Genomic DNA, 18,985 nt, shown 5'->3' with positions numbered 1-18,985 from the left:
TACAGTGAGCGATCTGATCTCTGAGCGCTGACGACATCGTCTCAGAGCTGTGACAACAACGCTGCTATCCTTGAAACATTTTTTGGGTCAAGCCTGCAGGAACGTCTTCCTCTCTCTCTTTCATGCTGGATTTAGAAGTCTATTTGGGATTCAGTTGTCCTTTTTAAATATCTTTCATGTGACAGGATTAATCAAATAAATCTACTTTAATTATACCAAAGCAGCATGTTCTCCTCAGTTATGATTAAGAGACTTAAATGTACAATTTGCACCATTATTCAGAAATCAAAATAACCACAATCAAAACGTGCAGGATAAAACCTAAAATCCCACGGTGGCTAAGCCCGGATTTAAGCCATCCTGGAAGCAGCCCAACCAGTTTTACAGTGAGGCGTAAAGAGCTTAGGATGTGAGGAGATGGATGTGTCTCCCTCCAGCCTCTCGCTGTCAGTCTCATATGAGGTTGTAACTCACTTATCTCAAAGTCTTGAAAACAAGAGACATAAGCGGACTAAAGAAATAGATATAACTTCTGTGATGTCTATCAGAAGGAGTTTGATTGGAGCACAAGCGATGACTCACCACTGTGGCAGCTCTTCAGGGAGGAGGGGTTCTCTCAGAGAGAAACTCCGCCCTGCACTAACAATGGAAATGGAAATTCCCATGATGTGTGAAAATGTAAATTATGTCCTGCTTCTGGGAAGCTGGACATACTGTAACTGTAGCAGCTGCAGGTAATTTTTAGGGAATGGAAGGGATGCATGAGGCGTGAGCTCAGCAGCAGGTGGATAATGTCTCTGAGATATTATTGCATAAGATTGGATTTGTATTCTGCAATCAGACTCAATGTGGTTTCAATTAGGCGCTCAGAACGAGTGCTGAACTTAAAGTAAACTTTCACAGTTAGAACCTGCCATGTGACCAGTTTGCAACATCTATCCTTTTCCTGTGACAGGAGAAGCACAAACTGGATGAGCTTTGAAGACTGTGTCCTAATACAGCAGCGTTTGCCAGGTCATTGTATAGCAATCTGGTGAGCCAATTTGCGACAGTTGAAGATTTCTTATCATAATACTGCTCCACCGTTTTTCCTGCTCTTTGAATATGATGCTGCTCCACAAAACTAATTATACTCGCCATTGTTTGTGCCAAATGAGATCCTGCTGAAAATGTGTCCGCCAAACATAGAGAAGTTCCAAATTATTAAAGGCTTATCTCACCACCACTAAATTCTTCAGTATAATTAACATGTATGAATTAGCTAAGATCTTTAAGATTTCTAACATAGCAGTTTTCTTGGAAAAGAGCAGATTGGTTAAAACCAATTATCAGTAGGCGAAAAGCACATTTCCTGCTGCATAATAACACTGACCGCCACAGTTAACAAGCACCTCTTGGCACATTTACAGCTCAGAAAACCATCCTGTTCATACGAAATGAAGGGAAAAATTGGAAGAACATGCAAATGAGCTGCTGATTATGCACCAAGGTCCATCTGAAAAAGTAAAACCGAGACAGCTTTGTGAGGCTGTACTTGTGCACAGTGGTGCTTTATAATGGTAACCATACTTAACATCTTAGTTTTTTAGTGTGTTAGCATGCTAACGTTTGCTAATTGGCAGCAATGTCACTAGTTTTACAGGTTTATGGTCCATAGTGTTAAACATAATATCTAATTTCGACATGGTGCAAGATGAACCTTTAATGGCTCACCAAAGTGACATGGATGACTGTGCCTAGCGTTGTCATCCTCTGAGTCATTTGATCAGCTCATTTAAATGGTCAAAATAAAACTTTTTTTAATTAAAAACTGCAAAAGATATCTTCATGTTGTGTGTAAACCGAGTCTTTAAGGTTTCAAACTGTTTGACAATAGAATTCTTAAAGCTTTCATTTTAAGTTTTCTCCATTTTAGTGCTCTGACCTGTCCTATTTCTTCCCGTTTTAAGATAGAAAAATAAATTTCACGAAAATTATTTTTGGAAAGTCATTGAGATAATAAAATTCTCAATTAGGGACATAAAAGACTTAATAAGATGTTCTGTTGTTTTGACCGGGGACAACAAAAGCCACTAAATAACTTTAGCCTCACATGGCATTGTTTCCTTCTGCAAGGCCCTGACAAAACAGGGCTGGCAGCTGCTGTCACCCGAAAATAGCGACAGACTTAGAGGCGGGCAGAGAGCCGAGTGACGCTCCCACGTTGTTCACTCTGTTGCACTGGGCGCGGTGAAAGTAACACACGATCCCGCTGGCACCAGAATCCACAGGTGGCGAACAGCCTCCAGTCTTTGTCACAAGGCCACAGGCATGTCGGTAGAATATCTGTTGTTACGTACAACAACACTGGCGTCCGTCTCCGAAGCCAAGAGTCAACTGGGAATGTCAAGAAAAGGGCACACTCAGTAAATGCTCCTTGTTGTGTTCAGCACAGTCCTTTCGCGCTGTACTTACTGAACACTGTGGAAAACGCGTGATAATAAAGCAGCACCAAGCTGAATCCTCAGCGATGTAAAGGACAAGTGCTTCCATCACTTCCAAATGGCACATTGGACATTGCTGCTGCAGGCCCCACTAAAGTGTTAACTCTCCCTCTCTCTCTTTTCACTCTCATCAGTCAAAAAGCTTTTCCATGTAGTGGCACAATTGCCGCAGCTCGAAGAGCCCCTCAGAGGAGGTGAGTTTATCCGCCTGATGAAAGTGCTCTTCTGGCCAACCTATAATTACGTTCAGAGCTCCTTGCTCCCCTGACGCTGCTCCCGGACGACATCAAATCCAGACGGCGGTCAAGACAGAAGCTGACTCCTTCACCCCATCATCCAATAGAACTTCCTCCACATGTTGACCCCGGTAATCCTAGACAGCTCTGGATCTGCCGCACTTGTCGTTTGACAGCTGGTAATGATGACCTAGAGGTGACTCGGAAGAGACCTTTTGAACATTGCTGAACCTGTAATGGTTCAGAATGAGGAAAAAATAAATAAATCTCCTCCTTGTTTTGTCCCACTGTATCTCTGATCTTTCTCCAACAACTCACACCACACACCCGGCCAATTGCTTCTTCTCAAAGTCACAACTAAAAATGGAAAGGAGTATAATTTATACTGCAAGTGATAGCAGTTTCCTTAATGTCGGTTGAGGATAGCCACCCATGAATCTGCTTGGAAATCATATTAATAAAGTGCTTTACATGTAGACTCGTAAAAAAACATCATGTTTCGACCTTTTCCCTTCAGGATCATAATGATCTTGCCTGTTTTTGTTCTTTGCACAGTCATGGTTACAATGCAAACAGGACCTGCTAGTGGCTAATGTAGCATAACCTTCCATGGTGCAGAGGACTCAGGTGCAGCTAGCCTGCTAACTCAATGGCAACAGTATACTTCCTGTTTGTATCACCCAAAGCACAATGGGAACCTTAGTTTAAAAAACTTGAAACATATCCATACCAAAGGTAAATGGGGAAAAACAAGAAACACAGTGGCAGGAAAAATAAAATCATGAATTTCTTCCCCTTGTACATATATTTTAATTTAATCTATTTTCGAAGAAGGTCCGATCAATATGGTTATTGTGTTCCTAGAACACAGACTCCATTCAAGTACTTTTAAACAGCATACAATTTTGAACATGTATCGTACGACTCACGTGCCAAATGATGACATTTCTAAATAGCCTTACTTATCTTGATTGACGCATGTAGAAAAGTCTTGGGGGCAAAGAGTGCAAACTGAATAGTGCCAGAAGGCAGCTCTGTGCTTCCATTAATAGTAAACCTTTCTCTGGCCAGAATAATAGCTTTGCGACGTTCCAGTCACCCCTCCTCCCCCGGTGGATCTCTAGAACTGAGCACACGTGGGCTAAATGTCACTCAGCAGGATTCTACCATTTAAGAGAAATCACATTTTCACCCAGAATACTCCAACCTCAGACTCACTCCATCACACACTCCCCATCTTATCATCTCTTGACAATTACATTCTCAAGGGAAGTGCGCCTGAACAGGAAATAGAAGCGTGATATTACAGAGGACCCACTGAGTTTGTAGGCACACACTGCGGCCACCTGTTCGGCCCCCAACGCGAGTTGTGTTTGTTTTGACGAGAGCAAACAGTAATATGATGACATTCTTGATGAATAGGACGGATGATCTTGTATGATGCAAAAGTGACTGCTGGGGGAAGGGAAATGCAATAATGGATAAAGTAACAGATGGGATCCTTGAGTGTCCCCAATCTGGGGGAAACCATGTCCCTATACACAGCATGCTGCTGATCTGAAATTAGAGAATGAATACGAGGACTTGCTTTTTCTGCTTTATGAGAGTGCAGGAGGAGTGGTGCACTGATTTCCAGCAGATAAACCTTTATAGACTTAAAGGTCATAGGCAAGTGTCCTCCCTGCTAATCAAATAGCCCTGAAGGCAAGGTTTGATCTTTTACAATCTGCTGAGTTGCGAGGCCAGCCAGGCATATGAACAACGGGCCTCTGGGCCTTCTGCAGGTCAGCCTGCACCTGTTCATCACTCCACATCCACAGGTAAACAATGTGGAGCGAGGATCACATTTGGATGAAACGGGCCATGCTGCAATAGGTTAATACATAACATTTCAGTTTGAAACACCCGATTACAAAAAGAGAGAGAAATGTATTTAATGTGATAAAAACATTAACCTCCTACGAAGAAGCTGTCCGAGGCCAGTGTTGCGCACTTTAAACATTTACCAGCTTTTTTATTTGGAGCTCCATTAGTCGTTACCAGAGTAACAGCTTCTCTTCCTGAGGTCGATGTTAATTGAACAGAAATATTCAACAGAGATTTATGATTTATGACTATACTTAGAGTTTGGTCCTTTGAGTTTGAGACATCGAGTGTGTTTTATTCAAGGTTCTACTGGTGATTATGCACCTTTGATGGAAGCATCTTAAAACAAATTTTCTTGTTGCTTGTTTGTCTCATTTATTATCTTTTCTCCCTGTAAATACCATTCCGAAACAGGAACGAGATAGATAAGTAATTGAGTCTGCAGAGACATCAACCAATGTCTGCTTGACTGATCCATAACCTCCATCACAATTTCAAAATATTGCAGGCATCCCAGAGCCGAGCTGCCTTTTTTGCATAATCCATGTTTGACTCGTCTGTAAGGCTTAATATGTATTCTCTCCTTGACTGCATCCACATCTACTCTTAAGAATGTAAGCAGGTTTAATTGGTAAAATTAATTAGAGGGCACGCATTCCGCTTGGATTCACATGCACCGAGTGCATCAGGGAGAAGAGCTGAGATTCGTTGGAATTGTCTACTCCCTGGGAATGAAAAAGTGAAGTTAAAAAACAATCAACTCAGCCTCTACTTTGCTTTATTAATGAAGGCTGCGAGTTTAAAACAGGCACGCAATAAAACCCTGAAGTAAAAAGCAGTTTCAGGATATTTCAAGAGCAAGCAGGCTGTTTGCAAAAACTATGTTTTTAAAGAGAACAACAACGTGGGTGAGGATGTAGGAATAGCAGCTCAACAAACACACACACAGATGGATGCATAACATAATAATACACACACACACACCTTTTCACTGAAGCCAACCCATGCCCTTACTCTTTGGTAAAGGTCCCTCTCAGATGGCCTGGAAATAGGCTTTAATGTGCCCCCTAAACAGGCTGACATAGAAAACACACATCTGCCGTGTTTAGGTAAGCTGCAGTTGCCATGGTTACAGACGAGAGCTCGCTGAACGGTTGTGTGTCAAGCCATCATTGAGACAGGGCACTTGAGCTGCACACACACAAACACACATGTATGAATTGAGGGGAGCGTTGATGGTTTAAAGTGAAAAACAAGGTAATGCAGGATGGCAGCGGAGCTAATGTCCAGCTTCTGTTAGCAATATGTTGCCGTCACCATTCGGCATCCCGAGCGTCTGTGCTCGGGACAAACTAGGAGACGATGCCGTGGGGACAACCTGAGTTCAGCCTGAGTCATCAGAGTTTCATGTGACATTTGGAGGAAGATGAAGAAAATGTGCCGTTTTTAGCCCAAACTGAGAGCAAAAAAAAAAAGGGTTTTCTTTCGTTCTCGGTATTAATCACCTCCTTGCAGAAGCTTACGGCTACACACATCATCTCACAACAACAGCAAATGTTTCATTTCACTGCGTTTTAAATGACAACATACCCCAAAAGCAGGAACATTATCATACAAACGCGATGCACATTTTATGAGTAAAAGCACTTGACATGAAGTGTTTATCACAGTGAGAGACCTTTTAAATGAACAAACAAAACAACAAAACAGCCCCCCCCCCCAATCCTTCCCCACACACACACATACACTCTTTGTCCCACAAACAGGAACAAAGTGGTTAGTTAATATTCCACATCAAACCATTATGCTTGAGTGTGGCTGCCCACCCGACATTCGTGATTAATAACCTGCATGTACCGAGCCAACTGGGGACGCTGCGCCACATATAGTGGGGTGGGACAAAGTGGGATCAGCCCTGAGCACTGCGGCAAGCCTTGGCATGGTGCTCCCACTCATGCCATTTCATGTCATCACTCCTCGGTCCTACTGTTGCATTGCCAAGCACTTACATCCAAATCATCAAACACTCTGGTAACATAAAAAGAAAGAAGGAAACAAATGCAGCAGAAACTCCATCATACTGAAAGTGTCCTCGACTCAATGACGTCCCGTCCAGTGGGACAGGTTACAGTGAAAAAAAAGGATATGATAAGGATCTCATAACATGTGGTCGAAAAGGCATGAGTTTCCCACATGACACTGTCAACAGACACGCCAGGCACCATGGTAACCTTTTCAGCTGAGCGAATGCAATTGGTAAACTGTAGATGTCCGTCCCTCCCTCCCTCCTTCCTTCTGTCCTTCTGGATCTGTTTCTCTCTGCTATCTGAGGGCATTATGGGGTGTGTGACCTTAATACACTCTTTAAATCTCTCCTCTTTTTTTCCCCTGGCTTTGTTTTGATGGGTCCGCCTCTCTGACAGAGATAAGCTACCACGAACATGCACTTCAACATGGTGTATTTATGTGTGACACAAGCAGAAATAAATTATAAAAGGAAAATATAAGTGTGCACGATTTGTGGCTTGTTAGACAAAAGCTCCTCCTCAGCAAGGTTTCTGGCCTGTCCTTTAATAAACACATATTTTCCACAAGGCCCTTTCATTGACAAAAATATGAGAGAGTTCAACCTGAATGCCTAGCTGTCACGAGGAAGTTGGGGGGCGATCGAGATCGGCTGTCACGCTTCATCTCACTGACGTCTTCACCGACGGCCTGCTACATGTAGGCTAAAGTAGCCCAAGATGTCAATCAAAGAATAAACAAAGGATGACGACCGTGTGTGAACTCACCAGGACTCTTCCCGTCAGTGTCTGAGCCGATATCATGACTCCGGCCCAGTCTTTGACCGAGGTCATCCAGCCCACCTCGCTGGCCGCCGGGTCGTCCTTGTTGATGCGCTTGATGCCATCGCCTGTGGAGAGCCGATGGACGTCCTGCAGAGAAAAGGATGCAGAGGCCAACAGTGAAAAATATGACACTTGACAAGAGTTTAACAATAAACTTGTTCACATTTAATGTCAGTTTTGAAATTATTATTGATTGCAACGATAGCCTAGCCTTTATCCGTCAACCCATTACCTAACAGCCTTTTTTCTGTGACGGTGGATCAATCCCAGGAAAGATCCTCATGCATGGGAAAATATGTGATCCACTGCAATATCAGTTTGTTGCAAGATAAATATTTTCCGACTATTTCTCAACATATTTGTGGACACCAAGCTGCTGTCCAACTAGCATCCAGGCATTTGATTTCAGTGTGTGACAACAGCTAGAAATTACATCCAAGTTAAAAGGTGCTTAAAAAGAAATAGGAGCTTGAGTGCATTTGACTACAAAGTTATTTTTCTATAGTGTAATAATGTTTGTGTATGACAGGTGTAATATTATATCATTCGCTGGGAGTAAAAGCAGAAACATCAATTAGCAAAAAGTACAAAACAGTACAGCGAACAGTTTTGGGGTTCTAATTTGTTTTTACTCAAAAGTTAGCTATGTTCACCACCAGCAAGTCGCTAACTTTGTCCGTTTGTTCTTCGGCATGCCTTCAGACAAGGTTCATCTGAGCTTTTTCCCAAACATCCAGTTGCTATTGGAAGCATGTCAGTAAAATCCAGTTGCTATTGGAAGCGTGGAGAATGAACCAAAACGGGGAAGTTTCGGGCCCTAAAACCAAAACTACGAGCTCAAAGGAGCTTTAACACTTGTAAAGCTGATATTGGCACACAAACGGCTAATTATCTAGTTGTTCACCCTAATCAGTAAAGAATATTACTTCTGGTAGTTGACTCATTTATAATCATAATTTTCTTCTCTATGAATACTGATTAGTGCAGCTTTAACCTCCAAATGCCCCATGATGTTAATATTTTCTGTCTGAGTCTAAAATAATGGTTAATAAAACCCAAACAAGGAGCTGAAAAACATAACTTTTCAAGCTTCCATAAACTGCAGCGCCATGTGATAATCTTCCTTGGGTGATTGTGACCTTTGACATTAAACATTGTAACATTATTCGTTGTATTCTAAATACATTGCTTCGATCCGCACCAACAGAAATCCAAACTTAGTTAAAAGAAAGTACCACCTACGTTTTTTTGTTTGATTGACAGCTATGCGAAACAAGCAACATGACCAACTGCTCAACTTCTAAAAAAAACACCACTTCAAAATAATTTATGCACCATTTTTACTATCGTGACCAAGCTCAAGGTACCCAAAAATAAACCCACGCACATGCATGCACACATGCATACAGAAAACATACAGAGTGAGAGCAGCAAAGAGACTCCAGGAGTGTATCCATGGCAGCCACTGAGCTCCTGGTGTTTCTGCTCCGCTGAGTGGGCTGCCTGCCTGCCTGCCTGCCTGCCTGTCTCTCCTCCTGTCTGTCTGTATGGCTGTCTGTCTGCTGGGACTGGCATGATTCACAGAGCAGGAAATCGAGACAGGATGCAGGAGTTAGCCATGCTCCCTGATGAAACACCCCACAGCCTCGAGGCTAACACAACTCAGTTCTTTACCCTGTGACATCTTCCTCCTCCTCATCTACCTTAATGGTGTCACACATCATTCTCTCTGGGTCCTTCCTCCTGCAGCTCTGCTCGTCATGTGGGATTAGTTGATGCACTTTACATAGTTAGAGGGGGGATGAAATAACCGTTCACAGTTAAAAAGGTACAGTTTATATGGTTTCCATTGTGCCGTGTGGAGTTAATGTCCAATATCTCACATTGTCCAGATGCAAAATGGGCTACGCGTCCCCAGGATAGGACAGCCACAGGATTGATCCGAACTTTTGTAGTTCAGAAGCAAACGCATCACTTGAAGCCTGACGAGAAGGATTTTTCTGTGATCTAGTGATGCCGTGCAAGGTCAATTTGTTCCAACTGAAGACGTAAATGTATACAAACGGCTCACAAATACACAGCTTGACTTTTACAGAGTGGTAAACAAATTCCTAAAACAGCTGGGATTATAGTTTTTAGCAAGTTTACTCAAACAGTATTTGTTGGAGACTATTTTTAGCCATGGATTGGGTGAGCTAGTGAGTAATTATGGCAGCAGGACACAAGTGCAACTTAAAATAAACTCCAGTACAAAGGTTTGGTTCCTTCATGTGTTTTTAGAGAATTAGCCTAGTGATATATCTATTTTACTTAATGCACGGCAAGTACTATTGACTGACGCTTTAGCCTGATATCACTTATTTCTCTATGCCATAGTAGAGCCTCCATTGTTGTCCAAAAACACATTAATGAGCAACACTGCTGCATTACAGAGTCAATCCCACTTACAGCATCCTGCTGCTGTAAATACTCTATAAAAGGCCCAAATGTGTATGATATGATACTTTAAGTAATGTTTGCTAAATAATATACCTAATAGTTATAGCTTTCTTTAAAGTATTAAGAAAGGTAGGATTCAACTCTAAAATAAAGTTCCTTAATCTAAAACTGTACTTCAAAAAGGTTTCAAAATCTAATTGTGAACTTGTCAGTAAGAAAGGAACAGAGAACATTAGCATTGTTGAGAGAAAAGTGCAAATCTCCTCATAAAAACATTCTCATTAGCAGAGGAAGAGAGCTTGTTAAGACCCACACTGCACCATTTTCAGACTAATATACGAATTATCAAAACAATAAAAATAATCTAAAACATGAACAATTTTGAGCTAAATGTTTGTTCTTTGCCATCAGATAAATGTGGAGCAGAAAGTTTAATATTTACCTCAGAAACAAAGGGGAGGTGGGATGAAAATAATATTACTACTTACATATTTTACACCTTTTAATACGAAAAAACAGGTTTCAGCAGGTTATGCCATAATGGTGCCCACATAAAAGCCACACATTTGACCCTCTCCATCATTATTACGAAATAGCTGTCTGTACTAAGTAATTCAATCATGTTCAGAGCCATTAGTCAGAGATAAGCAGGACCACCAGCAGGCCATGTTACTCTTCCTACAGCCTGTCCAGAGCCCTGCAGCACTAACCGGAAAACACTATAATAACATGTCCAGCTCACTTAGCAGCTAATGCAGCCAACGAGACGCAGGAACGGACAAGTCAAGGCAACAGGTACCAGCTGTTTCCAGGCAATGTTTCCAGTATCTATCAGAACTGCACAGTTTTCATTTGAGTGTAGCATCTTTTGCTTGAATAAAACGGTTGAAACAGGCACTTTTGCACTAGATATTTTATACGGTGATCCACACCACTAAGACTTTCCAAAGCTACATCATTTATTTTGAAAAAATAAAAAAAAACTCATTAGCCAAGTCATGAAACAGAGCCTCTGGGGGAATTTAAGTTAAATCTCAGTTTAGAATCCCCTGAAGGAGATCAGGGTGAGTGGATCAGACTACAGGTTAGAGACTCGAAGGGAAAAGAACATGTCGGGGGCCTCGTCAGTCAGCAGCCTGTTGAATGAGTGTTAAACTGTGAAGCAACATAAAGCTTGGCAAGCCCTTCAGTTAAAGTGTTATAATCACTCGACAGTCCCCACAATATACTGACATCATACGATGAGTATATCACAGAGTAGCTGTACCCATGTTTAATAATTGAGCGTTGGATAAAGTCACAAAATACAATATTGATAATAGTGAAATATCATTTAGGAATATTATATTTATGTTATAATGACAAACAAGAGTCCAAGCATGTTAAGCGACCCATAAAATCACTAAATATACGTTGTCTAATGCAATAAGAATACTATACAGGGCCTGAAACAATGAAGTACAAAGTGCTAAGTATTTCCTCTTTATTAATGTTGCAGTAATTATTGATATGCGATCCTGCTGAGTAATATATTGCCTCCTCTGCTGCTTCATGAAATATAGCGAGCATAATCAATAACAAATTGAGCATTTAGGCTTGATGTATTATTGCCCATGGAATTCAAATTGGTTAAATAAGCCACTCGATAATAAATCAAGCTTAGTGGACACATTTCAATATTCTCAGATGATGCAAGTCTTAAGACTCAGATTCATGTCAAGAGCTATGGGGGAGTATTTGTTAATAATTATAATAATGTAATTATTATTACTTAGGAATTATTGTGTTTATTTAAAAAGGAATTTTCTACCGATTTTACATTTATTTATGACTGAAATGTTACTTTCTTCTTCTGTGGTTTTGTGAAAGCTCTCTTGAGTAAGATAAAGTAAACCTGTTGATGTCATAGTGATGTCATGAGGGTTATCGGGATTTAAGCTTAAAAAAAAATTAAATACAACAGAAAATCTGCACCATAAACTGCAGCATAGAAGAGAGGGGCACAAGTCAAAGACGCTGTCCAGTTGCATTATGGGAAGTGTAGGATTCAGTGTTTCTTTGGCACTTGACCCATACTAGGGACTGAAAGTCAAGTTATCTTCAACTATCTTCCCCTTTCTTGACTATCACTATCAAATAAAGGCTCAAGTGAAGAAGAAAAAAATATGAAAAAGTTATCTCAGCCTCTGCTGCTTCGATTTTGACCTTTTTTCTGTCTTTAATTCTTGCAAGTCCCTCAACCTTATGGAGGTGCAATAATACATCATTGAAATACTTTTTTTTAAAGTAAAAATACAGAAGAAATCTGAAGAGAAAAATGTTAGCTAGCTTCAGTCAATCTCATAACTAACAGTGCTTTATGGAATTTGACAGCGAGTACATATTTCTTACAAATCAAACTGTATGACTAAAACTTCATATAATTAAGGTTGTCTTGGTATAGATGGGAACGCTGTACATTTAAGATGTTCCTGTACATTTGATTATACAGAAGAATGATTTTAGTATTGTGATTATTGGGCTTTATTCCATTTGGAGATTGCCTATGGGACTAATTTTTTGGGGGGAAAAGTTGTCAAACAATATTGGTAAATTAACTACATATATTTACAATTCATGTTTGTTTTTATCTCCAAAATGGTTGCCGTAAACAAAGTGTGTACATGTGATGGACAGTGTGCAGGAAATATTCTTTTCTTTTCAAAACACTTTGCAGTTCATTCTTGTCTGAACACAACTCTGTGAAACACTTGACCCGATGTGTTCATGTGACGGTGCACTTCTCGGCTTCAATGAATGGAGTGACACAGGCTGTGTGAGGGAAGCGGTTAAGGCCTAATTGGCGTCCCGCTGTTATCCCCGAGCACTTTAATGACCAAATCTAAAAATGCACACTAAAAACACACTGGCCATGGTATTTAGAAAATGCCAGTAAAGGAGAAGATCAAAGATTAATGAGTTGTGATTCATGACATGCTTCTGTCCAATTATTCTTTAAAAAGGACAAGGGTCATCTTGAGGTCACATGCAGAAAGAAGCCTTCAATGTGGAGATTGAGGGAACTGCACTTTTTTTTTTACATTTAATTGTCTATTTCCTTCCTGCAGGACAAACATTGATTTAGGTTTGATCATGAAGCGTTTTGTGGATGTGATATTTACTTTCGTAAAAGTTTTAGTACACACCAAGAGGGTTAAACACATCTTCCGCTGGACTTTATTTTAATGAAATGAAAGGATACATTTTTAATGTAGCTGCAGACACCAGAGAAGAAGATGTAGTCATTACACCCACTCAGGCAGGTCATCTCCTCTTCGTCACTTTGATCAATAGTCAGATCCTCCAAATATAGGTTCCACTATCTCGCCTAAATCTAGTCCCCCTGACACCAGAGGTCATTGATCAACATTACTCCCCTATTCTCGGGATCCACCATGATCATTTCTCAAACGACAAGCCCATTAAGTTTGAGTCTAACATGTGGCTCGTGACACAATTTTCGGCAAAAGGGAATCAATTATTTAAAAATACATTAATATAAATCAATTAATAATAAATCAAGACATTCTCAGAAGAGGAAAATCTTCTTGAAATATCCGAGTCTCATAACTGATATAATAGCCCCTCTTCCGTGTGAAGTCACTTGAGCCCACGTCTTTTCAATCAATAAATTGCTGAATGAATCCCAATGATTTGGTATAGATAGATAGATAGATATAAATAAAAGAGCAGAGAAACTAAGCCTCCATGCAGTCAGCAGCTTAACTGAGCTCAGTATGTGGAAGCAGAAGCTAAAATTGGACACGAGTAGAAACGTGTTGTTATTAATGAATGACTCAACTGTTGGTGAACATTATCACAAACTTTTTCATATAGTTGAAAGTGTATGCAACGGCAGAACTGTGAAATGTGGCCACGGAAATCTGTGAAAAACCCTACCTACCAGTAATTAAATGTGATATTCTTCACAAAAATAATATAAAAGCACACGCCTGCGTAACATGTACACATTTTCTATACAACTTGCCTTCCGACATAATCAAATGCATCTCTTGTCTTACTGTCAAAAAGCAGCAGCAGAGCACAGAGCAGGCTCTGGCACCATCGAGATGTTTAACATTTGAGTTAATCTGAGACCTGTTGGACCCCAGATGGTGCAATGACAGCCAAGCTGCAGCATGATGCTTATATTATGCAATGTAAGTAGCTAATATGTGCCTCCCTAATTACACAGCCAATCAAAAAGCACATTACAAAGAATAAAATAACTCGTCTTTTTTTGAAGAATGAAGGTCTAGAATTTAAATAAATGATGCTGCCTTCAAGTGCTTTTTCTTTTTCATTCATCCATTCAAGTACAACATGTGAAAGCACTCCGAGCTACAAATAAAATGGACACCAACACAATGAGGCTCTTGTATTTTGGATAAGATCCTGCAACAGAGCGCCAGTTTGTGTTTCAGAAATGGTGAACAAAACGTGCTTGTTTTAAAAATAACCTATGGTAGCGGATGTAGTTGATGTTGTTGACAGCAAAGTGCTACTCAGCTATTCCAACTTTCTCACTCGTAATTACAGCTGTTCGGTCATGAGCACTCGTCTCATAATTACAATATTTCAGAAGGCACTTTAAAGCAGCATGAGAGTGACTCTCCATCTGAAACCTCAAACCCCCACCTACCCACCGCATGCACCTGACACATCTAAGGACACTGAGTCACTGCCAGAAGATGCACATGGCACTGCCTTTTTAGATACAAATCAAATATGAACCATAAATGTAGCAAAGTAAAGACATCACGCAGTAGATGATAATTATTGAAAAGATTACAAGCAGAACAAGCCACTTCCACATCAACAACATACACGCTTTAAAATAATTCTAGACTCTACAGCCATGCGAGCGATGTTTTGAGCTGAATGCTAACATCAGAATGCTAATAGTGTTACCATGTTCACCATATTAGTTTCCCCTGCAAGCCTGCTAAGATGTGTTAATTAGCACCAAACACTTAAGTACAGCTGAGGCTGATGGGAATGTCATTAGTTTTGCACGTATTTAGTCATAAATCAAAGTAATGGACAAATTAAAACATTGACCTGATGATGAACCTTCATGAAAAGCCGAGGGACCTTGAATATCCGGAGCAAATTGCACTGCAACCCTTCCAATAGTTGTCGGGACATTTCACTCTACACGCCAGAAACGTCAACGTCCTGATAGTGCTAAAGGAAAAAGTCAGGGAATCTCCAAAGTTATTACAATTCATCCTGAGGGTAACATGAGTGTTTGTACTAAATTTCATGTCCGGCTGACATTGGCAGAACCAAGCAGTGGCTAAAAATATGGGGTGGCGAGGGGCCTCTTTCAATAACTTGAACACACAACAATCTACCTTTGTCCGCTGTTGGTTGCATGGCAGGTGCGTAAATATAGTCAGTTCAGACAGAGCAGTTGCACTTGGTTCCATGGGTTTAGGGGAAGGCTCTATTTATGTGTTGGACATGAGTCTTTCGGGGTAAAACAGTCAGCAGCAATCTATACAATGATGAGTGTGTGTGTGTGTGTGTGTGTGTGTGTGTGTGTGTGTGTGTGTGTGTGTGTGTGTGTGTGTGTGTGTGTGTGTGTGTGTTGGGGCCCATCATGACTGCCTTGCGTCTCAAACCTCCAGCAGGTCTCCTGAACACGGACTGAACGAACAATAAAACACGTCACCGCGATGAAACTTTCTCACCGTGATCCTGAAAATAAAAATGACTGAGAAGATGCCACAGCGTGCCATCCTCCCATCGTGAGTACAGTGCCTCTTACAATGAATAGTTTCTTTCTTTCTCCCAGACGGGACTAACTGAAAGGGAGGAAACTCACTATCAACTCCCATCTATGAACGATAACAATGTGCAGTGAAAGCTCCACGTTTGGGCTGCTAATGACATGCACAGACTGGGAGGTGTCCCTCCAACACAACCTGCTGCATCTCACAGCCGAGTCCACCGCATAACAGAGAGAGAGATTTACTCTTATAATGAAATCCTTTGCTTGCTAGTTGCTTAGCAACAAAAACACTGATTCACATGGCACATACCATATGCGCCTGACACTGCATTTCTGACACTTTGGATGAAGGTTGATTTTTGGACGAGAAAAAGAGGGTGAAGAAAAGAAGAAAAAAAAAACGGGGCAGGAGTTACGAAATAAATGCCAGAGCAAAAAAAAAAAGGCAGAGAGGGGAGGATTGGAAGTGAAAAGATGACCCATCTCTGACTGACTCCCACTGAGGAGCACAACAGGTTGGTGGAGCTCACCAGCTTCTCTTGGCACAATCTGAACAAAAAGCACACACAATCGGACCGCTCTCTTTTATTCACACATGAACAGTGTTCCACGGTGGACCCTGAAGGCAACAGCCTCATCCCGAGATGTATTTCTGTTCCATTTCTGTCCATGGCTAAATAAAACTGGGATGCGAGCTGGTGGATTCTGTTGAAGATTTTAACTGGAGCTGAACCTCTGAGCTAATCGATCTTTCCTTGAACATAAATGCTCAGCTTCATCATTATATCTGACATATCTTTGGGTTTTGAATCGTTTATCAGATAAAAAAGGTGATCTAAGGACATCAACTTGGTCTATGAAAACTAGCAATAGGCTCTTTTTTGCCATTTTAAAGAGTAAGCGAATAACCAAAATAGCAGATTAATAACTGATGAAAGTGGTCAATAGTTGCCGCCACCCTTCATGCAGCATTTGGCATTTCTCCTCATCCGCCCTGCCTGTCTGAGAGATGAATGCACATCCTTGAAGTAACTACATAAAGTGCTCCATTTCTGGCACCTGAATCAGCTATTGCATCTTAGTCCTCCAACATACAAAGAAGGATATAAACTTTAAGAAACAGTCTTTACAGTTAGAGCCAGGTGAGCACTCCATACAACACAGAAACTGCAAGACTTTTATCCCAGCGCAGGACTGCGGCCGGCCTCGGGGCAGATGGTGTCGTAGCAATTGTGAAACAGAAAATCTAATGGCAGCCTGCCTTAAATGTTATGAAAATGATTTCTGGGGATTACACTGTGGCATGAGTGTTAGCCGCCACAGAGGCACTGCAGATGCACACCATTGGTAAGAGGGCGTCTGTTGGTCATCTAACAATGTAAGACAGCTGACTGTGTGTCCTGAATGGGCAAAACTATTCCTGACTTCTGGAGACGTGTCAAACAAATGGTTCACTGGAGGGTTTCAAGCTGCAAATAATGATGACCTCAGACTATGTTGATGGGAAAATACATTGTGGGAAGCTAGGCTATGGATTACAACAATCTTTTGAAATTATATTTCACATTTGTCTCAAATCCCAAGAATACCAAAGTTTCTGATAGTTTGTGCGTCCGTCAATGCCTTCAAATTGTGTGAGTTCATCCAAATGACAAATTAAATTATGTCTCCAATTATGTCTCCATGTTTGTGATGGTCACAGTATTGGAAAACTTTTCAACAGAGTCAATAGCAACATCTCAAGTGCTATTAGAGACTAATTATTCGATAGAAAGTAGTTCCAGTGGGAAATGTTCACAGAAGGTCTGCAGAATAACAAGAACATTGTTTTTGGAAAAGACAAATTGCCATTATTATCTTTTTTAATACAGTTTCCTGCAGCACTAATGGAACTCAATTCTCATTCATTGTTCTGGGGTGGCAGGAAATATCTCAAAATCTGGACAAAAAAAACCCAAGCACAAACAAACTAGCTAGTTACAAGAGGATATATTAGGTGGATAATGTGTGTGTGTTCTTTTTGGTCTGTTAGGGTAAGCCTATCAATATTCCAGTGTTATCACTATACAAGCACACATGGCAATGTTTTTTTTTAAGGATATCTCAAATAGAAGGGATTATAAAAATGTGATCAACTATATGCATTTTGTGCAGAGGGTGCTTTCAGATTCAACCAAAAGACAACTAATACATTAAAATACATATAACTAAGAGAAGCAGTTTAACATAATGATATATAATATATTACCTGCTTGTGGGTTTGATCACTTTCACTTTCAAATCAAACTAATGGAACAAAGGTTGTCCAACAAGTGTCAGCTGCAACTAAAACAATCACACTATGTTCACCAGTAAAATGAAATAGTTTTAGTATAATGTATCCATTTGTTATTATATGTGACATTCAGCCAAGAGCAGAGTTAATTATTCAAAGCCACGTAGCCCACTATGCTCTCTGTCGATGAGGCCTTATTTATTTAACACTGATTTCATTAGGAGCCCATTTCATGAATCAAACTGGACACGTTGGATGGCTGTAATAAAAAAAAAAAAAAAAAAAAAGTAATTTCACTAGGGTGTGGTGGCGTACCTTCTTTTTGCCGTTACAGTGGCAGCACACAGTCCACAGATATTTGAGAGTTCTCCACAGAAGGATTATGAAGAGCCCCCCAAAGAAAGTGACCATGGAGGACGCGAGGAAAGCCCACCACATTCGCTGGCCGTTGCTGTCACAGGGCACATCTGAGGAAAACGGGATGATGACACTCATCTTGGATATGTGGACGGAAGGATCCGGGTTGAATTTCTCCCTCTTCGACATTCTCGGCCTCTGGTCACCTGCCAGCCCCCTCAAAACAATCACCTCAACTGGAATTCAGGCGCCTCGGGGACCTCCGGCCAGCGCCCCCCGATGCCCCAGTGGCTCAGCCATGTGAAGTCAACCACCTTCTCATCTGGCGTCACCGAGCAACGACGTAAAAGTTGAGTCGAAAGCTGTCACGCACAGCAATAACAAATAAATAATAAAAAAAAACTTCCTTTGAATTCAAGATATCAGTCGTGCGCCTCTCGATGCGCGTTCGTGGCAGGTATTGCGCGCCACCCGTTTAATCAGCGCATTAAAAATACAAAATAAATCACATTTCTGTGCAAACTCCCAAAAAACCTGACGATGTTCCCGACAGTCCCGACGGATGAAACGGTGTTACGCGGTATATCGTTGCGTTGGAGAGACTCGTCAGTCGATGGGTTCGCTCCTCCAGCTCGTTAACAGCGCATCTCTCAGCAGCTCCGCTACTTGAGCCGCGCACTGTTGAATGCGCGCCACGCGTTGAA

At 41.0% G+C, this 18,985-nt stretch overlaps 1 protein-coding gene across 5 annotated transcripts in view; it reads right to left on the bottom strand.

The window, feature by feature from the left end:
- The window catches only part of LOC306752063 (calcium-activated potassium channel subunit alpha-1a), a gene marked incomplete at both ends in the record, with an annotated part of 71,836 nt that extends 53,417 nt beyond the window's left edge, over positions 1-18,419 (bottom strand). For 4 of the 5 annotated variants that reach the window (XM_079235757.1, XM_079235758.1, XM_079235759.1 and 1 more), the window contains 2 exons: positions 7,378-7,521; positions 18,240-18,419. In XM_079235757.1, coding sequence (XP_079091883.1) covers positions 7,378-7,521; positions 18,240-18,419 — 324 coding nt within the window. The remainder of the gene's footprint in view (positions 1-7,377; positions 7,522-18,239) is intronic. The other variant, XM_079235761.1, reaches the window with a different exon arrangement.
- Positions 18,420-18,985: the final 566 nt, after the last annotated feature.

The sequence above is a fragment of the Taurulus bubalis genome (assembly GCF_910589615.1).
Source record: "Taurulus bubalis genome assembly, chromosome: 2".
NCBI lineage: Eukaryota > Metazoa > Chordata > Actinopteri > Perciformes > Cottidae > Taurulus > Taurulus bubalis.
Note: the sequence above shows the minus strand (reverse complement) of the source record. Positions and strands in the feature narration are given on the sequence as shown.